The 22423-nt window shown below is 38.8% G+C and overlaps 1 protein-coding gene across 1 annotated transcript in view; it reads left to right on the top strand.

Annotated features, from left to right (window-relative positions):
- Positions 1 to 323: 323 nt before the first annotated feature.
- Positions 324 to 22423, top strand: part of LOC111862533 (arf-GAP with coiled-coil, ANK repeat and PH domain-containing protein 3) — a 35384-nt gene continuing 13284 nt past the window's right edge. The window contains 11 exon segments of the mRNA XM_023848020.1: positions 324 to 377; positions 1022 to 1080; positions 4871 to 5044; positions 6675 to 6903; positions 11416 to 11511; positions 12899 to 13115; positions 14343 to 14448; positions 16923 to 17174; positions 17523 to 17629; positions 18638 to 18818; positions 20809 to 21359. Of these exon segments, the coding sequence (XP_023703788.1) occupies positions 1031 to 1080; positions 4871 to 5044; positions 6675 to 6903; positions 11416 to 11511; positions 12899 to 13115; positions 14343 to 14448; positions 16923 to 17174; positions 17523 to 17629; positions 18638 to 18818; positions 20809 to 21359 (1963 nt within the window). The 5' untranslated portion in view covers positions 324 to 377; positions 1022 to 1030.

The following is a 22423-nucleotide window of genomic DNA, read 5'->3' as shown; positions in this document are numbered from 1 at the left end:
GTGGTCTCACAGACAAATGGAGGCTGGTGTTACTGTAACTCTCTAGAATTGTGTTAGGGAGGTGTTTGGGTGGAATCTCGGCTGAGAACTTCGCTGCCCAGACTGAAGTTTTGTGTGGTTCACCTCTGTCGCTCCAAGCAGATTCTGGGATAGTATCTTGATTGTGTCATGACCGCTTCCTTCCAGATCCTTTCAGAGTTATCAGTCATCAATCATTCTACCTTTTGATGCTATATAATCTAGCTTCTGACATCATCGTAAAATAACTGGCGAAAAGCATGCTGTCACCTTATGGTTGATCTATTTTCCTTTGTTACAGTGCAACTTTAGAAGCACAAGAAGCCGATATAGAACAGCTGGAGCAGAAACTTGATAAGGTTTGTCAGTAACTTCCTTAGATAAGTGAGCTAGTGCTACATTTCACTCTTGCCTACATAAATCTCTTTAGAGCACAGTAACCATTTGCATTATGTTAGTAGGCAGAAGCGTGGTTAATGCTAGAGCTAATGAAATATTGATGGGATGGAGGAGATTCGAGTAGAATATGTTATGTTTAGACTGTGTAAATAAACCCCTCAAAATTTCTGAAACAACTATATGGAGGATGGTGAGTGCCAAAGCATCTGTATTGTACCTGCATTCAGAGGAGGTCATTACAAGTTAAAAAGAGAAGAGTCATTTTGCCTTTTCCCAGTAATTAAGGAGTTATGGACCTTTTAAGGCTTTATAAGTGCCAGAAGCTAAACATGAGCTGACATTTGACTGTACTGCTGAGCACGTATCTTGTCACACACATGCTTGGCATGTAGGTAGAGGTATACTAGTTTGTAGCATCACATGTTGTTATGCTGTTGACATATACTGACGAATAATATATAGATCTGCATTTCATTTATGGATTCTGCAGTAGGAATTTTACAGCAGCTTCTGAGAATATAAGAATTGGGTCTCAAATACTGTATAGACACTGTACTGGGAAGTTATTCCATGTGTTATAATGTATTTTATTTTGTCTTCACAGGTTTTAAAAATGTGTGGATTGATGATTGATGTAGGAAAGAGTTATGTGCCACAAGAGAGGTGAGATTGACATGACACATACCAATCTGCGTATTTGGAAGTATTGATCATTATGGATTATTTGAGGTAGAAGTGTCTGAAGGATTTTTAAATGTGTGTTTTATACCACAAAATTAATGTTTATGCATTTTTTATAACTCTGTTGCCTTTGAACATGGTCTGATCCTTAATGGTTGCTGTTAAAGCCATATTTGTTCTATTTTGTCCATTTTTGAAGTTTGTGTGAAAGCTCTCAAATTATCATATTGGTAGAGAATGCTGTGGTATGAAAAAAAATCAGTTAAGAATGTCTTTTTTGTATAGTCATAAATCGATTTCACTGTTACAATTGTTCATCCTTTCATAATTATGGATTTCTTATTGTCATAGATCAGACAGTTTGATACAGTAATGTTTTAATACATAAGCCCTTCTCTGATTACCACTGTAGCCCAGACGGCTGCAGAATTTCCACACATTGCATGGGGCAGTTAGAATGAGTTTATTATTATTTTCTCTATTGTGTGTGTATTTTGGAGTCCGTCCCAGTGCTGAATCATTTGTGGCAATGTCTGCATGTTCACTTTCCTTGTCATTATCTAATGAATCATTTTCCTACTGTCACAAAAATTACATCCAAATTCATTTCTTCACAGGATTTTGAAATGTCTTCACTAAGAAAAGATCATTTGACTTGCATGACTGTAATGATACACAGTTAAATTGGTAAAATCAAATAGTGGATTTAGAAATCGTTTTCTGTAATCCACTGTGGACAAAATATGTGGCAGCATATAATAAAGACTGTCTCTACACTTACTTACTTACTCATGGAGCTGAGCCCTTCTGGAGGAACTACCAATTCTGCAGCTACTCAAGAATTTCCCAGCATTTTATGGAACCTGAAGGTTCATTACCATGTTCACAAGAGCCCTCCACTGGTCCCTATCCTGAGCCAGATCCATCCAATTCATACCATCCCATCCTATCTCTCCAAGATCCATTGTAATATTGTCCACCCACCTACGCCTTGGTCTTCCCTGTGGTCTCTTTCCGTCTGGCTTTCCCACCAATATCCTATATGCATTACTCATCTCCCCCATTCGTGCTACATTAACTGCCCACCTCACCCTCCTTGACTTGATCATTCTAATTATACTTGGAGAAGAGTACAAGTTATGAAGCTCCTCTTTATGCAGTTTTCTCCATCTTCTCCAACTTCATCTCTCTTCGGTCCAAATATTCTCCTCAACACTCTGTTCTGAAACACCCTCAGTCTATGTTCCTCCCTTAATGTCAGAGACCAAGTTTCTCAACACTAAGCCTGCAGAATTTCCTGAATTCTGCATGTCCACGGCAAATTGGAAACCAGATACATGTGGTCACTGAAACAAAGAGGTTAATAAGATCATTACTGCAATCAACATTATGCATTGATTGATTGATCAGTAACTGTCAGATGACAGGTCCACAGTCTCTTCCAAAACAGTTCCTCCACTTAATGTGATCTTCTGTTTTTGGAAAGAGACTATCCAGGAAAAGTGATAATGTGGTAGTTTTTCCATTTGCTTTCCACATCGCAGTACAACAGCCGTTCAAACCACTCTGGTCACGCCTGTTGCTATACGAACTTGAACCATCTCGAGCATCATTTGTTCTGTGCTTCAAGTCGCTGCTGATGACGCTGCTTCCGGCATCAGTTTTTGGTTTTTGGTGTCTCTCTTCGTCTGATGCCTACCCTTTGACCTGTCCAGCAAGGGAGGCCCTGCCAGTAGCTACGCTACCGCTGGTATAGCTCTCAGGGTCCTTGGCATACTCAAACAATATGCATTATTGACACAAAATGCATGAAGGGAACATATCCAGTCATGTCCATCTGTCCAAATGTTACATATTGTTGTTTACATTCCCTATAGAACGGACAATACTTCGTAAGATGAGGCACCGACTAAATACGAATTAACACTAATATTACTACATCTACATCACGAGCCTCCAATAACAGTTTTTGTACACAAAATATAGAATACTCTGATTTGTCCATGGGAACGAAACAAAATCACAAAAACCAACGACTGACTCGATGATGTAAAGCATCAATCGAAGAATTTTATTCCTGTTATATATAATCTAATTTAGTATATTTTTATGTCAAATATTTTGATATAATTAATATTATTGTATCCAGTTTTATTAATACCTCAGTTCATTGGTGTATATATGTCAGCCACATATTTGCCTGATGATGGCTATTAATAGTTGAAACATGTAGCAGAGCCAAAACCAGGCACTGACCTCGATATAGTTGTGTTGTGACGGTTTTAATAAAGAAGTTATATATCTGAAACTACTGAATGGATTTTCATTAAATTTCATAAACACTAAATTACACTAAAATTTGTTATGTGCATTTACTTTTGTCCCACACAGATTCAATATAAGAGCTANGGACAATACTTCGTAAGATGAGGCACCGACTAAATACGAATTAACACTAATATTACTACCTCTACATCACGAGCCTCCAATAACAGTTTTTGTACACAAAATATAGAATACTCTGATTTGTCCATGGGAACGAAACAAAATCACAAAAACCAACGACTGACTCGATGATGTAAAGCATCAATCGAAGAATTTTATTCCTGTTATATATAATCTAATTTAGTATATTTTTATGTCAAATATTTTGATATAATTAATATTATTGTATCCAGTTTTATTAATACCTCAGTTCATTGGTGTATATATGTCAGCCACATATTTGCCTGATGATGGCTATTAATAGTTGAAACATGTAGCAGAGCCAAAACCAGGCACTGACCTCGATATAGTTGTGTTGTGACGGTTTTAATAAAGAAGTTATATATCTGAAACTACTGAATGGATTTTCATTAAATTTCATAAACACTAAATTACACTAAAATTTGTTATGTGCATTTACTTTTGTCCCACACAGATTCAATATAAGAGCTAGGGTAGCTCAGTCAGTATAGTGACTAGGCTGTGGGGGTGGATGACTAAGGAAATGGAATTAGATTCCAAGGAAGGGTAAGAGATTGTCTTTTTTCCTTAGCATCTGTACTGGCTCTGGGACCCATTAAGCCTCCTACCCAGTGCATACTGGCAGCAAAGTGGCTGGGGCATGGAGGTGATCAGGAGGTTAAGAATGTGTAGAGTGGTACCTTCATTTCCTCATAAGTCTACATGGTGTAGAGTTTAATTAAGCACACCAGTTGCTTTACATTTAGCTGTTATCAGGTCATTGTAAGCTGTATTTTACACGAAACTCAAAATTGTGATTTTTTAAAAAAATGGTTCATGTTGCAAGAAGTTATTATTATTATTCTTAGTGGGGTGAGACTGAGTCCACTTGGTACTGCGGCCACTACTGGCCTATTGTACCAGCCCCAGATGATAGATAATGGTGATTGTGGAGCAGTTGGTGGAATGAAGATTGGCAGGGGAAACCGAAGTACATGGAGAAAACCTGCCCCAGTGCCACTTTGTACACCACGAATCCCACATTACTAGACCCGGGCTGCCACATTGGGAAGCCAGCGACTAACCATTTTCACCTTTATATAAGATGTTTTTTGATGTGATGAATATTTAATGTAGTACAGGAAGAATAATTTCTGATTCTGTGGGTTATGGTCTCTGTAGTTTGATTAATGTGTTTTTGTCCCAAATTAATGAACATTAAGACAAGTGAGTTATGAAAAGTAGTAAGAAACAGCTTTTGAAAATACTATATTGACTCCAATGGAACACATCTGTTTGCATTAACAGTGTTCTGTTTTGTTGCCAGTCAGTTCACTAACAGTCTCTGGGACCTGAGCAGTTACTTTCGAGAGGATGCAGATGTTGTGGTCTGCCTTAACAAATTAATCCATGCACTTCAAGAAATGAACAAGTTTCATTCCATTCTCCTGGATCAAGCATCGCGAACTATTCTAAAGAATCTCATGTCATTCATTAAAGGGTAAGAATTTTTCAAGATTTGAGGTTCTCATGGTAGTGAAGATTACTGACTTCAGGGATGTGACACTCTGTAGTTTGGTGGGTTGCACTCTTACTCTTTTGTACCAAAGATGGAGGTACCAAGTTCCTCCATATCACTGATAACGATCTACAGGCGGCCTGGCTCCACATCTCAGAAGACATTAATCTTCGACATGAATTCTAGTTTGGAAATGTTTCATAATACATATATATTCACTGTTTATGGCTGTGTATTATGTTTGGTATGTTAAGTGGAATCTACGTGTCATGTTATTGAGTATCTTGGTGTAGCGGTAATTTTTGTCTTAGTTTGTTATTTAACAATGCCATCAGTATAGAGAATATATGGTGTTGAGGATAGGAGATTAATGAATATGGAGCAGTTAGTGGAATGAGAATTGGAAGGGGAAGCTGAAGTGCTTAGAGGAAACATGCTCCATTTCCACTTTGTACACCACAAATCCCACATGCTGTCATTGAATGATTTATATGATAATATAACAACATTGATTTAACTGTAGGGGTTGTATGGTTAGGTTGATTGTTGAAATGAGCTTCAAAATTTACTGTTGCTTGCTGTGCCTGTCATAGCTTCACCATATCGCTATCAGCCATCCATTTTTAGGGAGCAGAAACATGGGCATGGACAAAAGGAAATATTTACAGACTAACAGCAGCCAAGGTGAGAATTTTAAGAAGTAGAGAAGGAGAAATCAGTGCCAAATAAGATTGTGTGGTCAGCCTGTTAGAATGAATGAAGGGATAATCCAAGAGAGGATTTTCAACATGGAAATAAAAGCCAAATGTCAAGATAAAGACCAAGATAGGAATGACAGGTTAGAAAAGATGTTACACAGAAAGTTTGGAGGAAATTGAGGGGAAGAAGCGTTGGGAAGACAGAGATAAATGGAGAGGTTTGGTTGTTAAGACAGATCCTTTGATGTGGAAACATTGAAGTGAGGGAAAGAAGCTTATGTAGAGTTGAGTGAGATGGAAAATGATCGTGAATGGTTTGCAGGTAAGGATATGTAATACTGTCACTGAACTATTTTTAAATAGAATTATGTCCAGTNTGGTCGTCTGTTCAAGTCCCGATAAGGTCATTGGATTTTTTCAGTTGACCTAATCCTTCCAGCCACACTAGGTCATGGGGTTTACTCAGCCTCTAACGGAAATGAGTACCAGGAATTAAATAATTTTCCTGCTGAGTAAAGTGCAGCCAGTGCGTAATACTGACAACCTTACTGCCATCTTTGAGCCAATTGTCTAGATAATGTGGGATCCTCAACATGTCACAACCCTATGAGCCTTCATGGCCTCGTACAGGGATAGCTTTAATTTTTTTTTTAAATAAATAACTTCTAGCTGATTTAATTTTGGACTTCTCTGTAAGGCGAAGGATCGGGCTCCTTATGAATGAGCATTTTGTGATCTATTTATCTGTCAGTTCTGCATATAAAAGTGTAAAGCTGTCACATGAAGTAAGAACCAGAATGGCCTTGTGTCATGATCCTCTTCAGTTTTTTCAATCTGTTACTTCATGTCAGCCATCCTGATGCTTGTAGGACTACTCTTCTGGCTTGTGCAATTGTGCCAAATTTTGTCCACAGGGATATGAAAGGTGTGCGTGAATCTCGTCACTACTTTGAGAAGATCTCGGTGGACCTGGATGGTGCCTTGTCACGAAACTCGCAAGCGCCACGTAGTCGTCCCGGAGAGGCAGAGGAGGCACAGAATCTGCTTTGTGCGACACGTTCATGTTTTCGTCACACAGCTCTTGATCATGTGTACTGCCTCAGTGCTCTACAGGCAAAGAAGAAACCTGAAGTTTTAGGAACGGTAATTTCATCTTCATGGATCTGTTCTTAACCTTCAGTTGATAAAAGTTTTCAGTTTGCAGATGATTGTGTACGGTAAGGTGGTCATGTGTTCTTTTTGGTACTGATCTAGCATTTGTATAGAGTGGAGAAAACAAGACACCTCAGTGTGGGCCTGCTGAACTGTTTGGTGTCATTATTTTTTATTGTCATTATTATTTATGGGTTATTTAATGTCACTGTCAGTATCTCAGACTATATAGCGAGGGTAAAGTAAAAAAAAAGTAAAGCTATCCCTGTACTAGGCTGTGAAGGCTCATAGGGTTGTGAGATGTTGAGGGTTCTACAACATCTAGACAATCAGCTCACAGATGGCAGTAAGGTTGTCAGCCTTGCGCGCTGGCCGCACTTTACTCCCCAGGAAAGTTAGTTAATAAATTTGTGGTACTCATTTCTGTGTTGGAGGCTGAGTAAACCCCAGGGCCTAGTGCTGCTGGAAAGATTAGGTCGACTGAAAAAATCCAATGACTTCATTGAGACTTGAACCTGTGACCTTCCGGCTTGTAGCATAGCCCCTCAACCACTATATAGCGAGGGTAGCCAAAGTTACTGAACATTGTAGCTGCATGTAATAACCTTTAGGAGTCATATACATGCATGGACTGGATGACACAGATGTTCTGGTATGTGCTTTCCAAACAGCAGATTTGTATGTTTAATGCATTCTTATATCGGGGATAAAATGACCCTCCCCCAAGGCACATTCAGATGAGCCTAATTCAGCTTGCGAGCCACAGTTTGTCCACATCATCTATGTAGTGTCAGGTGATTGGATGGTAGCGAATGATGAATTCATACGAATGTGGGGAAGTAAGAAGCTATGGTTTAGCTTAAGGTAATATCCTGGCATTCACCCAGACAAACTGAGGAAAATGACTGAAAAAACTGTGGATATTTGATGTTGTGACTGATATTAGAGCCGATCACAATGGCTGCGCTGTTTAAGGCACGAACTGTCATCACCTGCTCAAACACTGCAACAGAGGGCTGTAGAGCCATAGATAGATAGATAGATAGATAGCTGATATTTGAACTGAGCACCTGTCGATTAATGTAAGTCAGAAGTGTTGACAGTGGAGCCAACGTGTTCAGTTAACAGTTCTCATTGTGCCATATTCTTTCTTGTTCACTTAGTGTGTTTAATATGCATTTGCTTTCAGTGAGACAAGTGTGAAGTGATGAAATGAAGTAACATCTCTCTGCTAATTATGCCTTAGACATGCTTTTTGCCTCATTGTAATTGCTAATGATCTCTGACTTTGAGTACGGGATTAATTAATCTTACTGTGGGTTCTGTATGTATTTTGACATCANAGCAGATTCTGGGATAGTATCTTGATTGTGTCATGACCGCTTCCTTCCAGATCCTTTCAAAGTTATCAGTCATCAATCATTCTACCTTTTGATGCTATATAATCTATCTACTGACATCATCATAAAATAACTGGCGAAAAGCATGCTGTCAACTTATGGTTGATCTATTTTCCTTTGTTACAGTGCAACTTTAGAAGCACAAGAAGCCGATATTGAACAGCTGGAACGGAAACTTGACAAGGTTTGTCAGTAACTTCCTTAGATAAGTGAGTTAGTGTTACATTTCACTCAGTGTAAACAACACAGCAGGCCAAGCATAAACACGGAAATACTAACAATCTCCTTTCGCAAGATAAAAGGTGGCATAGGACCAGCCACGTCCACAAATAACAATAGGAGATTTGACGCAAACCTGTATGGTTCATAAATTTTAAGCTTGATCTTGAAAGTTTTTAAAATAAACTTTTTTAAAAAGTTTTTAACACCAAGAAGGCTGCCGTGGATGTGGAAGGTTGAATATTGCATATATTGTGCATTTTAGACATCATATGTCTATCCATACAATTAACATCTATTGTACTAGTAGTTTCCGAAAGTATTGATGCCCTCTGAGGATGATCCGTTAAGGATCGAAACATGTAACGGAGATAAATCCTCAAGTGATAAAACTTAAATAGTCACATTAGACAGTATTATTTTTGCCTTTGTAGTTGTTAGTGTGATGGACCAGAATGAAACAAATCAAATTCATGGCATACATTCAGAAATATGTTAATTTTATTGGTTGTAAGTTAAAATTGAATTTATAAATGCTGTAAAAGGATTCACAGTAAATTTGTAACACAAAAGTCATGTTATCTGCTGTTAAAATGTTTATCGCTTTTCACTCACTCTGCCTGTAGTTTTTTATAGTTGTGAAGCTTGGTTTCTCACATTAAGGGAAGAACATGGGCTGAGGCTGTTTTGAGAACAGTGTGTTAGGGAGAATATCTGGACCTAAGAGGCATGAAATGAAGGGTGGCTGGAGAAGGTTTCAGATGAGGAATTTGTGTTCCTCACCAAATACACATGATCACATCAAGGACAGTAATTTGGATAGGACATGTAGCATATATGGGAGGGATGAGAAATGCTTACAAAGTTTTTTCAAGGAAGATATGAAGGAAAGAGATGAAAAGTAAAACCTAGGCATAGATGGGAGGATAATTATGAAATGGATCTTAAGGAAAGAGGACAGGAGAATGTGGGCTGGATTCATCTGGCTCATGACAGGAACCCATGGTGTGAACATGGTAAGCAATCTTTGGCTTCTATAAACTACTGGGGATTTCTAGAATAGCTGAGAGTTAGTTAGACACTATTTTTGCTTTTCCTAAACTACCTTTTTGCACCGTACATTTTAATTTTATTTGATCCCGGTTTCATTCAGTGCCTGGCTTACAGAATCATATATATATTTCTGGCATAGTTGGTTGAGGGGCTACGCTACAAGCCGGAAGGTCACGGTTTCAAGTCCCGATGAGGTCATTGGTTTTTTTTCAGTTGACCTAATCCTTCCAGCCACACTAGGCCATGGGGTTTACTCAGCCTCTAACAGAAATGAGTACCAGGAATTAATTAAATAATTTTCCTGGGGAGTAAAGCACGGCAGGCGCATAAGGCTGACAAACTTACTGGCATCTTTGAGCTGAATGTTTAGATAATGTGGGACCCTCAACGTCTCACAACCTTATGGGCCTTCACAGCCTGGTACAGGGATAGCTTTACTTTACCTACTTTACTTTTACTGAGTGTCTCTGAATTTTTCCTGAAAATTTTGTACATACGGTATATGCACTTAGAGAATGTATGTTGGTAAATGAAAGTTTGTAGAAAAATGTTTCTGTGGAACCAGCAGTATCAGTATGGAATAAAGTCTTGCTATTTTGAAGACTGAATCCAATTAGCAGTCCTTTATGATTTTTAGCCTACTTTCCTTAAAAAAATGAAAGTAGGCTTATGACACCATCATGCTGTCTGTGTATCTGTATACCACGCCCTATTAACTTTTGAATGCCGGAACCATTTCTTATGAAACTTGGCACCTGATCCCATCTCAGCGGCATACCTATGAACCTCCATTAATCTGTATGTATATCCCCCTACCACTGATAGTCAGTGGCTCAGTAAAGAAGTTACTGTGGCAACAAATGCCCACAAAACAACAGAACAGTTGTTGGATGTTTCGTTTTCTGTGTGGTCCATGTTATATCAAAAGAAACTAGGTGGTTAGTTCTTTCTAGAACTTCTTGTTATTCAGCATGAACAGGACTGATGACCCATTAATACATCATTGTATATAGTTACCATGAAATTTACGGCCGTGCCAAAGCTCAAGTCGTTAGTTGCTGGCTTCCCACTGTGTGGCCTNGTGGCCTGGGTTCGATCCCGGGTCTGGTCAAGTGTGATTTGTGGTGGACAAAGTGGCACTGGGGCAGGTTTTTTCCGAGTACTTCTGTTTCCCCTGCCAATCTTCATTCCACCAATTGCTCCACAATCACCCTCACCTATCATCTGGGGCTGGTACAAAAGGCCAGAAGTGGCCGCAGTACAAGGGACTTAGTCCCACCCCACTAGCAATACAAAAAAATATACCCAAACACCTGTCATCCAGTCCATGCCTGTTTGTGTCTCCTGACCTTTCAAAAAATATATGTGGGTCCAGTATCCAGTAAGTTTGGTCACACAAATATAGCCTTGAATTGTTGGATGATAGTTTGTAAGTAATTTGAATGAATGTAGAAGGAAGTGGTCGTGGCCTGATTTTATGGCACTATCTTGGTATTTGCATGGAGAGACCATGGATAATGACAAATAACCTCAGTGAAGAAATTTAATCGTGCACTTCATGAATTCAAGCTTGAAGTGCTTGAGCCAACTTTATCAGTGCATTCTTATGTATCCATTATCCAAATTAAGTTATTAAAGGAAAGTAGGAATCAATTTCTTTCCAGTAGATTGTATTACTTTTTTTAAATGAAGTTTCACTTTGCCTGAAATGTTAAGGAATAATGTGCAGGTTCTTTGGGTTGTCTGTGTTCTTCGTCATTTGTTGCATACACAGATCTTATGTCAAGAATATTGCAGCCTGTTTCAGTTATGTATTCCTCTTGTTTTGCAGCTGTTGTCATTCATGCATGCTTGCAGCACCTTCTTTCATCAGGGATCAGATTTATGCCAAGATTTGGATCCATTCTTCAAGAAATTGGCAGATGATGTAAGTATACTGTTACTAAATCGAACTATTGGAATCAGCTGTTAGAATTATACATTTTAGTTATTTTAACAAAGTTTTTGCTCCATTATATATAAGTAGATTCTAAAGGGTTCTGAAGATGGTGGATGACACACAGAATTACTGGGTTTTGGACTTTTCCCATCGTCCGGAATTTAGGTAATGGAGGGCACGATGTTTCGGAAACTGGATCTGTGTCTGTCTTCAGGTGAGAAAGGAAGACACCTACTCAGTTGTGCACCTTAGAAAGAGCTAATCTCAATCACTGGACCTCTATTACCTAAAATTCCGGATGATGGAAAGAGTCCAAAACCCCAGTAATTCTTTGTCCATCATATATGTTTGGCAAAATTCTGCCATTTTCATTGGCGTCGATTGTTGCAACGTTTTACGATTTTGTCGTATTGAAACAGAATAGAATTTGTATTTTTTTATTAGTTTTTGAGGTAAGATCCTTGAAAGTAGATGTGGATAAACTGAATAACTTGATATTCTCATCCTTTGGTTGCTGTATATACAGGGTGTACCGTCAGTCACTCTTTGGTTTGGCTGTATTACCTTAACCATTATGCATGGTAAAGAAAAAGAAATTACTGAAATGAAGTTTAACTTGAAAGTTTCTTTCAGCACATGTTCACATGCTTTCTTTGCATGGCACAACAGATACCTAGACAATAACTGATTTCAGCTCGTCACTGGAATGATCTGCCATTTGAAGTCAGCTAAGTTGGCCACATGCTTGGCACACCCACACACAGAATTTTGACTAAACTCGGCAAGAGAAAGTTGTGGGGCATCAAATTGGTGATGAGAGACCAAGTGACCAGGCCGGGGCAGTGAACAGGGAAGTGAGGTTCCATCACTTGGCCTTCCATGTTACAAATGGAGATGCTGTCTATAGAAATAGCTTCAGCTCACGTCATCTTATGATAAAACACTTTTTTAGTCATGAGTCATGCTACCACTGTTCTTCTGCATCACTGACGCATGGACATAAACCAATTGCCAGCTGCATATCCCCACCATGTTATCAACACAATATCTGATTTTCATAACAAATAATCATTTGTTTAAAAGAATGTATTTTGTTTGAATTTGATGTTGTTTTGCATGTTGTGCTTAAGAGGTTTATATATATATATATATATATTTGCCCCAAATTTCTGTCTGGACGAATTCATGGTTTGTGTCGTAAATTTTATGGTAAAAGTTAAAAAGAGAGAGAAACATCAGCCAGCCAAATTTATACAGCAGGAAATTTGTGACTTGTGTGGTACAGTTATGTGCAAAAAATATGTTGTTTTATACTGTTTGCAGTTGGGTGGTCATTTAAAAACATTCTGTATCATGGTTTTCTGGTTTGTTCCAGGTTGTAGAAATGCGATGACAGTGCGGCAAACTGGAGAAACAGATGGAGAATAGGCATACTTACGTGACAAGTCGAGACTTTGTGCCACCTCCAGGACGCGATGGAGCACCTTGTATAGAGGGATATCTTTTCAAAAGAACATCAAATGCTTTCAAAACTTGGAATAGACGTTGGTTTGCTTTGCAGGATAACCAGTTGGTGTACAGGAAGCGTAGTGGTGAGTTGAATATACTGTTCACGGTGGTGGAATGCCATGATTTGGGATTCATATGTTGTGTTTTAAATTATTAACCTGATATTCTATGACTGGAAGTTTTTTTTTAAGTTTGCCAACATGAGAATTTTATACAGTGGTTATAAATTGGTACTTGTTGAATTCCTGATGTAAGTTGATAAAAACTGCGTAGAAATGTGGGGTAGTAGATAAATTTGATTTTAACAGTCCTGTCGGTATAGCAGACTGTGTAGCATTAAGTGATAGGAAGATAGGTGAATGATGAATTTCCTGGTGAGACTGAGGAAAACCATGAAAACCCAATACTAGCTGGTGTCGTGGCCGAAGTTCAAATCAGGCACTTCCCAAATACAAGTCTGGAGTATTATCGATTTGTCAACCTGCTTTGATTTTAATTGTTAAGGTTGTTTGCTAGTATACTTTTTATAAGGGCACCACCCCATAATAACCAAGGGTTATGTGGAGCAGGGGAAACCATATATAAACATGTAATTGAAACTGTGGGGTAAGCTGTACAAGTTTGATCTTAGTATAATTCATGTAGGACATGCGAACAGTCTGGTACTGAATCAGGAATTTTTTGAGTTCCCATGCAATTTGTTTCCTGCACAGTGTTATTATTGCAGTTGTAATTATTATTGTTGTGGTCTATACTATCAGTATTGTAAGCAGATTCAAGTAAGGGGATCCTGAAGATGGAGCCAGCAGGGTCCTCTTGAATGTTGGTATATGTACCTGCCAGACTACTCCGAGTCAGTTCACGAATTCACGACATAGGGCAAGTTTTGCCACATATTTTGGCATGCATCAGTTAGTAAGTTGTGTCATCTTGTATGTTATGCTCTGTGCTTGGGTGTATATGTATCAGTATGTTGGACAGACCTGCTGCCTCCAGGCAACAAGCCACCCTAAAGATGGAGGGAGCTGGTTTCTTTGAGACGTTGACACCTATTTACCAAACGTGGCATCACATCCCAGAAAACTGCAGTCCACAATGTTACAGCTGTGAGAACCTCAGATTTTGTATTTTGTACATAAGTTCAGAGGAGGTGTTTTATATCTGAAGCATATAGGTTAAGTCTATTTGGCAGACTGTTCCATGATTGCTGCTTTCAGTACCCACATTTCTTCAGTTTGATGATTCGTTCTGTATATAGCACACACTCCTTGTGCCTTGTATTTGTTTTAAAAGTCTGTCTTTGTTTTTAGGTGAGGATGCAATGACTGTAATGGAAGAAGATCTGCGACTTTGTTCTGTGAAACCTGTTCTTGAAGGAGATCGGCGCTTCTGCTTTGAGGTTCTGTCACCAACCAAGTAAGAATTCTGCAATCGTTGGCTCTCTCACGTTCATATTTTTATCACACTAATAGAGAAGTGGCTTGGTTCCTTTCTGTCTTCACCAGTTGGTGCAGTAATGTCACTCTATGTGCAAATATTTGTCCAAATTCTCAATGTGCATCTTACAGCTGTGGAGCTTGGTTAGCTCAATCACTACAGAGACTTGACTATGGGCTTGAAGATTGGGGTTCAATTCCCAACAGAAGCAGAGATTTTTCTGTTTTCAACCATATCCATACTGGCTCTTGGGCTGACCCAGACTTCTATCCAGTGGTTGTCAGCATCTCCTTCTGCAGGGGTAAAGCAGCCAAGGGATGAAGTTGACCACTCCCGTCCATCAAATGCCGAAGTTAGAAATGCATGGATCAGTACCTTGACTCCCCCATATGTCTTCATAGCTTGATACTTAATTAAACACAGGAATAAATTTACCTTTTATCTTCTTTCTATATGTCTAATAATGTTTCAGCTGACTGCCGACGTACATGTGCCATGACTCGCTCGAGATGAGACCTTTGTCCCAGGGATACAGGGGCTTTGGATACCAGAAGGGGAACACACTTAGGGGTTTGTGGTTTACGGGGTCTCCAGGACTAACACCGTGTATTACAGTTTAAAATTACAATTGAGTACAGTGATTGTCAGTCTTAGCATTAGCCCTCCTTCAAGCTTGCCTCTCGCTCGTTACTCCAGCCTTCATTACTTTTATTCACGCTAATACCCTCCCAGCTTGCTGGTCATACACATTCCACTTGTTAACCCCGACTCTAACCCCTTCCTTGTTCCGTGTCTAAATTTCAACTCCTGTCCACTTCCACTCCTTATAACTGACTGCCTCTTTTTTTTTTTTTTTACAAGTCCCCCAGTGGTCATTACTGAAAAACAAGAGAAAGCCAAAGGTCAAGCCAGGTATCTGTTCCATGTTCGTTTTATTTTCAAGATGTCCATCATAAACCTTTTCAGGTCTCCAAGGCACATGAGGACGGAACTCAAGACCCCTGCTGGCCAGTCTTGCACAGTGTTATCCCACTGATTTATAACATGAGAATCAAATTGGCAATGTTAGTGACTGTAGAGGCACCATAGACCTAAGGAGGACAATGTTGAATTACAACTAGGTGGTCCTGGGATGGTATCTCGCCGGAGTAACGGCTCTCAGGGCATGAAAACAATGCATAAATTGGTGATACCCTTAATTAAATAATTTTAGTGAGGGACGTACAGTTACAGTGCATGGGAGTGATAATAATTGAATGTTCATGCATATGTAAGAAAATTATTTTCTTTGATGTTATTGCAACGAGAAAGATAAGCAACATTTTTGTTGCTGTTTTTTCTTCCAAATTAGTTTGTTGAGATTATAATCTCAACAAACTAATTTGGAAGAAAAAACAGCAAATAATAATTATTATTTGTTTGTCCTGGTGATTAACATTTCATCTTTCCATAGGTCTGTTGGTTTCTGACTACCAAGAATTATTGAATGAACTGTGGGCTTTAAAATCTAGAGAGATGCAAGTATCAGTTTCCTGCACTCCTACCAAGTTTGGGAATCACTGAAGCAGAATATTGCTTTTGAGGCTTGATGTGTTAAACATATAATCTGACTGAAGAGTTTGCTAAGTGTTCAGTTAAACAAATATTCTGTCTTCAGTGACTTGGCTAACGGGGTATTTTTTTTTTGTGAAAGGTAAATGTAAAATTTCATGTCTGCCAAAATGCCACTCAATGAAGGCACAATGGGGTGAGGATTGAAGGTCTTGTCATTAGATGGAGTTTATGGTCAGATTCATGGTTCAGTTACATTTATCTGGCAGAAGTTAGTGGACAGGAAGGATTTGAGTTGTAGACAGTCAGTTTGTAGGCAATTAAGTCTTTCTCTGAAGCATCACAGTTCTTATTTTCAAAATAATTAGCAGAATAACTTTTATTCTCAGTTCATTTAACAGTGCATCTTCAAGTATGTAGACCATATGGGATCAGATAGAATGATGATTATGAATGTTTATGAATTATGAGTTTGGAATGAAACTGTCATGACATGTTTTTGACCATTAATGGCTGTGTGTTACATTATTGCAATATGTGTCAGTCCAGCTGACCAAGCTGCTACTAATACAGCTAATCCCAAGTTAAAATATAGCTGCAGCTGTGTAATACTGCGTGACATGAAATGCTTTGTTCCCAAATGATAGACTTTTCCCCAAGTTAAGATCTAGCTGCCAGTCCACTAATGTCAGGAGCTCTGAGATTCCTTATTCTGGATGAAAAACATTGAAGTATTACCCCAACCTTTATCTGGAGGCTCTGAGGATGTTACACTGGATCAAGAATCAAGTCTGATGTCCCAGAGCCAAAACAGCGACCACAGAACTGTGACTGTTGCTTCGTTGAGAATCACGCTGAAGAAGTCTCACTTGATATTGGTGATAAGCTCATCTTATTTTCAGGAGTCACATGCTGCAAGCAGACTCTGATGAGATGTATCAGTGTTGGATATCAGCAATGCAGCAAGGCATAGGAGCAGCAATACAGCGAAGTATTAGTGAAGAAGGTTCTGTGGTCTGTTCCAGAGTTGGTAATACTGGTGGTAGTGGTGGAATTGGTGGCGCAAAGGATGGTGGTGCATCTCGCTCGCCCAGTGGCAGTTCTGTTGGAGATCCTGTAGAGAAGCCCTCACCAGAGCGACAGCACAAGAACAGGTTGAGTATATTTCAGATTATGGTTTCCTGGTTTTTGACATTGTTTGTTCTTGTGGATGAATACTGATGTTTTGGAGGAATATGCTGTCTTGATCTTCAGGGTTAAAGTCATTAGGATGAGGATGTGGCTAGGTTATGTAGGCAGGGTGCCTAGATGTGTAGTTATTTAGAACCTCCGGGTGAGAGAGGAAGAGAAGTCTTGTCGAGGCAACAAAAAGTGTGAAAATGCTCTCTCACTGGAAGGGCCAGGTGACACAGTGTCTCATTTTATTGCTCTGAACTTCTTGTTATAACAAGAGAGATTGAATTTGCTGTAATACGGTGTTTGGTTTATGGCTATTTATTTAGAATGTGGGAACAACTGCTGAAGATCCCAGGCAATGATCACTGCTGTGACTGTGGCATGATGAATCCACGATGGGCCAGCATAAACTTAGGAATTACTCTTTGTATTGGTAAGTTGTTTAAACAGCTGTCCTCCTTTGGCATTGTAAGAATTTCAGGATGTCGATGAGAGCAAGAGGAAAATAAATTATGAGTTTTTTTTTTGTGATGCAGTCAGTATCTAGACTGTATATTGCTAAACAGATCAGGGGTACATGAATGATGAACTCAGATTTGGGGGGAAGGTGTATTAGAAAGTTCCCAGAGTATTATTGTTGTAACTGCATAGTGAAAGAAGATGAGAGGGGAGGCCAAGGTCACACATCGGCAAGCCTGTTGCATCAGTCCACCACGTGACACTGCACTGTGAACACCCAATGATTTTACACAAGTGCTTTATTGACTACTTCATGTTTTATTTTGCCTGTGATGGATGGCAGAATTAAACGTGTCTGCATCAAGTTTTGTGTGAAGCTTGGTTAATCTGCTACCAAAACCCTTGAAATGCTTCGTCAGGGTTTTGGAGAACATTCCTTAGGCCAGACAGCGGTTTTTGAATGGCAGTCACGTTTCAAGGCCTGTCAAGTGTCAGTTGAAGATGATGAACATTCAGGGTGACCAAGCACCAGTAAAACTACAGAAAATGTTGGGATTGTTGTATATGTTCCCAAGGAGGCTATTTTGAAGGAGATGGCAGCCAAAATTGAGTAAGTTAAGCTAGCATTTCTTTTTTCACCTATTCCAGGAACTTTCCTGCTGGAAAGTAGTACTCGTAATGATCTGATTGCGATACTATCTCAGTATTTGCATGGAGGGACTGAAGAACGCTACAGGAAACCAGCCTGCTTGGTTGAAAGGGAAATAAGGGTTTGAGAACATATGCAGATGTGAGAATTGTATATTTTTGCTACAGTATTATTGATTTTGTGTAATGAGAAACTCACAGTTAACTGACGTTTTCAAGAGTCCACCAATATGTATGTAGAAACTGTAACTTTTACCGTCTGATATTTCAAATACTTGCACAAGGAAAGCATACAGAATTGATTAAATATAAATATATGTTTGTTCTTCTATAGAGTGTTCAGGAGTTCATCGTAGTCTTGGGGTTCACTACAGTAAAGTACGGTCGCTCACACTGGATGCCTGGGAACCTGAAATTCTTAAAGTTATGGCTGAACTTGGTAATTCCATTGTCAATAAAGTGTATGAGGCAAATATTGATCCTGAGTTTGCGCGTGCAACTCCAAAATGTCATGGGTAAGTACAGTGCTTCCTCTACAATGAGACAGAAAGGTGTCAGTATGCACAAGAAGTGGTGGGGGAGATGTAGTGTAACTTCTATAATAAAATAAGCTTTTGAAGGATCTGAAAACAACATATTCCTTTTAATAAAGTGATCAGCCTGAATTGTAATAAAAGTAACTTACCTTTGGACAAGTATTGTGAGAGGAAGATTANAAGATGGATCTACATATTCAACACCATGAGGACCTTAAAACTCAGAAGTTTTATAAGATTTTTTGTTTTATTATGTTGTATAAGAGAAGAAGATAATGGTGCAACATAGCATTGCATATCACCAGTAAAAGAGTGCTGAATGTGTAAATGTGGTGCATAATCAGATCTTACACATACGGACAGTTCCTCAGTTCATGTTCTTTCAGTAACATATTTTCACACAATTCTTAAATTAGAGAACTCTTCTCAGATAGTGCACCAGTTTTTCAACATTGCTCAGGAAAGTTATCTTCTCTTTAATATGGATTATTACAGTAAAATTATTGTTAGGCTTGTTTTTTATTAATGTAATATTTCTGAGGCACCCATCTACTGCATTAACCAATAAATAAATGCATTCTCTTAGTGTGCAATCTGTGAAGAAATTTTTAAAGTATTAATGAAGTGTGAAATAATTTCATAAGGTAAAAACATTAATGATCACTGTATACCATCACACAAGCTTTATTTATGTGCGTAGTCAGTTCCATGATAGGTTTCAGCCACTAAGTGGCAATCATTGAGTGGATATACATGTAAAATCACACAGAAATCACACAAATTGCAAAGACATTAATTTTATAAAGTTATTTGATTGTGTGTGTGTGTGCATGTGTAATGTCTGAAAGATAGCCATTGCTTGGTTACTGCTCCCTAAACACACATCCATGGCTATCGGGATGCACAAATCAATAGAAGAGATTGTTTGGAACAGTGTTTCCTGTGTGGTCTGTGCTGAGGCTATATAACTAGAGTCTCCAAGCCAGTGGATAGCAAGTGAAGGCTCCTAGAGCCATCAGAATGCAAAATGTGTTCATGAGTCCTGTGGGACTCAGATCAAAGAACACACTGCTGGCAAGGGCCAGCAGAAATTTAGCAGTGAGTCAATGATTGCCAGTGAGTGAGGAAATGATCACTGATGCAGAAGAACCTCCATGGTTAGTAACTGTAACCTAGCGACGTCTAGTGAACACAACGACTGAACAACGACTATCAAAGACATGACAGACTGCAACTTAGCATGCGCTGCAGTGATTCATTAAATGTGTAGATTAGTGACAGTGTTATAACTGTTTGTCATTATGAGTTGTACATGTTCAGTAAATCCAATCACCTATCCACATTCTGTTCCTGTGGTCACTAACACATGTCAATATATATCAGCAAAGTCTAAACATCATCATTATCATTAGTGACTTAAAAATGTTGTGGAAATGAAGTTTGTGTGCTGGTAAACAGCATCCCGTTATAAGCTCCCACAAGCAGGATGCAATATTGTTAAGATTACAAATATGAAATTTCTTATGGTGAGGTGCTTAATTAAACAGAGAGAGAACTGTACCTTTTTTATATTTAAGAATATGAAATGGGACAAGACCTCCTGAATGTAGAACCTTTGCAGAGTGATGAATGTACATGCACTTTAATGAACAGACATAGGCCTTTTTGTCTATAGGTGAGTGTGACTGTTCTGAGAAACCTATATATTCTGCTCGCCCTTGAAAAACAGAGAGCTTTGAAAAAATGATAACTAAAGTGGCGTTATGAAATGTAAATATATCCAACACTGTTAGCAAAGAAAATTGTTATTTCTGTGAAAGCTCTGTCCTTAAGATAAAGTGAAGAAGAAAGTCCTTAACAGAGATTCCTTTCCATAGGAATAAGTAAATTGCTTCAGTTTGACTAACTCTCTAGTATTAGAATTCACACAAACCGCACAGAATTATTTTTATCCTTACTTTATTTTTAGAAACATTCGAGAAGCATGGATCAAAGCAAAGTATATTGAACATCGATTTGTTAAACAGTTATCAATATTGCCTTCATTAAACGAAGAGTCCACATCTCCTGATAACCGATCATCACGCCAGCTATCAGTTCGGAAATGGAGTGTCAGAAAATTGAGGAGAAGACCTAGGAGCAGGGACAGCAGAGGTGAAAAGAAATCACAGTCAGCCAAGAGACTGCCTAGTGTTACTGAAACCAAAAACACATCACAAGATTCTGAAATGAAACCCCAAGTTAATGAAGAAAGCAGTGAAGGCAGCAAGACTGAATACTGTGGTAGTGCTACACAAACAGCGAAGTCTGAGAGTGCAGTCCCAGTCTCAGACGAAGCAAATGACGCTTCATCAGTAGGTAGTAAAGTAAGTGACTCAGGTTCTTCGAATACAGAACATGACTTAGTGAATGCCGATGTGCTTTTGTTTGGAAAGAATTTTGAGAAACAACCACTAGAAGGCTCTATAGAACTGAGTAGTGACCAAGACTCCACAGGAGGTGAAGAGGATGAAGTTATAGGTAATTATATTACTAAACATATCTTCTTATGTGTAATTTTCATTGATTTTGTCAGTGTTTCCAGAAGTAGGAGCCATGGTCCTCCAGGGAGCTGTGATGCTTTTACCAGGAGCCACTGAAAAGTGGGCTGATAACAACATTCTGGATTAAATTCCTCAATCACTTTTTTGGTCACTTTTAGGTTGGAGGGTCTGGGTCTTTTTTGTCCATATTGAGGTAACTGCAGTCTAAAAGAATTTGAGAACCACTGGTTTATGTGACTCACTCATGGCAGTGAGAGAATGGGTGAGGCAAATGTTGTGATTTAGTGGTTACCACCCATGATACATTTTAAAATATCTGAAGTCACCATGAGAGTATTTCTGATTTTATTTTCTGCATGTTAAATACCATTAAAATTTCTGACACATCTGGGTCATACATGACTGCCTGGAGAGGGGTACCAGATATGGAAGGGAACAGCTGTATATAAGAACAAAGTATTTGAAGAGATATTTATGAAAGGTTCAAATTTATATAATATTAACACTGAGGATTGCCTCTGTGGTCTAGTGGTCAGAGTTCCTGGCTACAGATCCAGAGGTCCTGGGTTCGATTCCTGGCGCTACCAGATTTTCAGAGAAGTAGTGGAACTGGAACGGGGTCCACTCAGCCTCGTGAGGATAACTGAGGAGCTATTTCAAGGAAATAAGTCTAGAAAACCGAAATTAATGCCGTGGGGATTCATTATGCTGACCATGGGACACCCTCTAGCCGCTAAAGTTGGCACTAACTTCGCCAACAAGCAGCAATTGCTTGGTCGGTATAGTTCGCTTGTGGACTCAAGCCATGGAGATTTTTTGAACATCATTGAAGTGAATGATGTCAGATGCTTCTTTTTTGATAATTGGTTTGTCATGCTATATTGTTTATTGCTGCCTCATACGGAGAGGTTGTGTTGGACAAGTGTGTGGCTCTTAAGAGATGAAGTTAATCATCAGGAAATAAATTTTACTCAAATGGTGACTTTACATTGTATCTTATCATAAAGTGTATATTGGCAAAATGAACCCTATCAGACTCAT

This window comes from Cryptotermes secundus, unplaced genomic scaffold, assembly GCF_002891405.2.
Source record: "Cryptotermes secundus unplaced genomic scaffold, Csec_1.0 scaffold882, whole genome shotgun sequence".
In the NCBI taxonomy this organism is placed as follows: Eukaryota; Metazoa; Arthropoda; class Insecta; order Blattodea; family Kalotermitidae; genus Cryptotermes; species Cryptotermes secundus.
The sequence above is the reverse complement of the archived record's forward strand: the minus strand, read 5'-3'. Positions and strand labels throughout refer to the sequence as shown.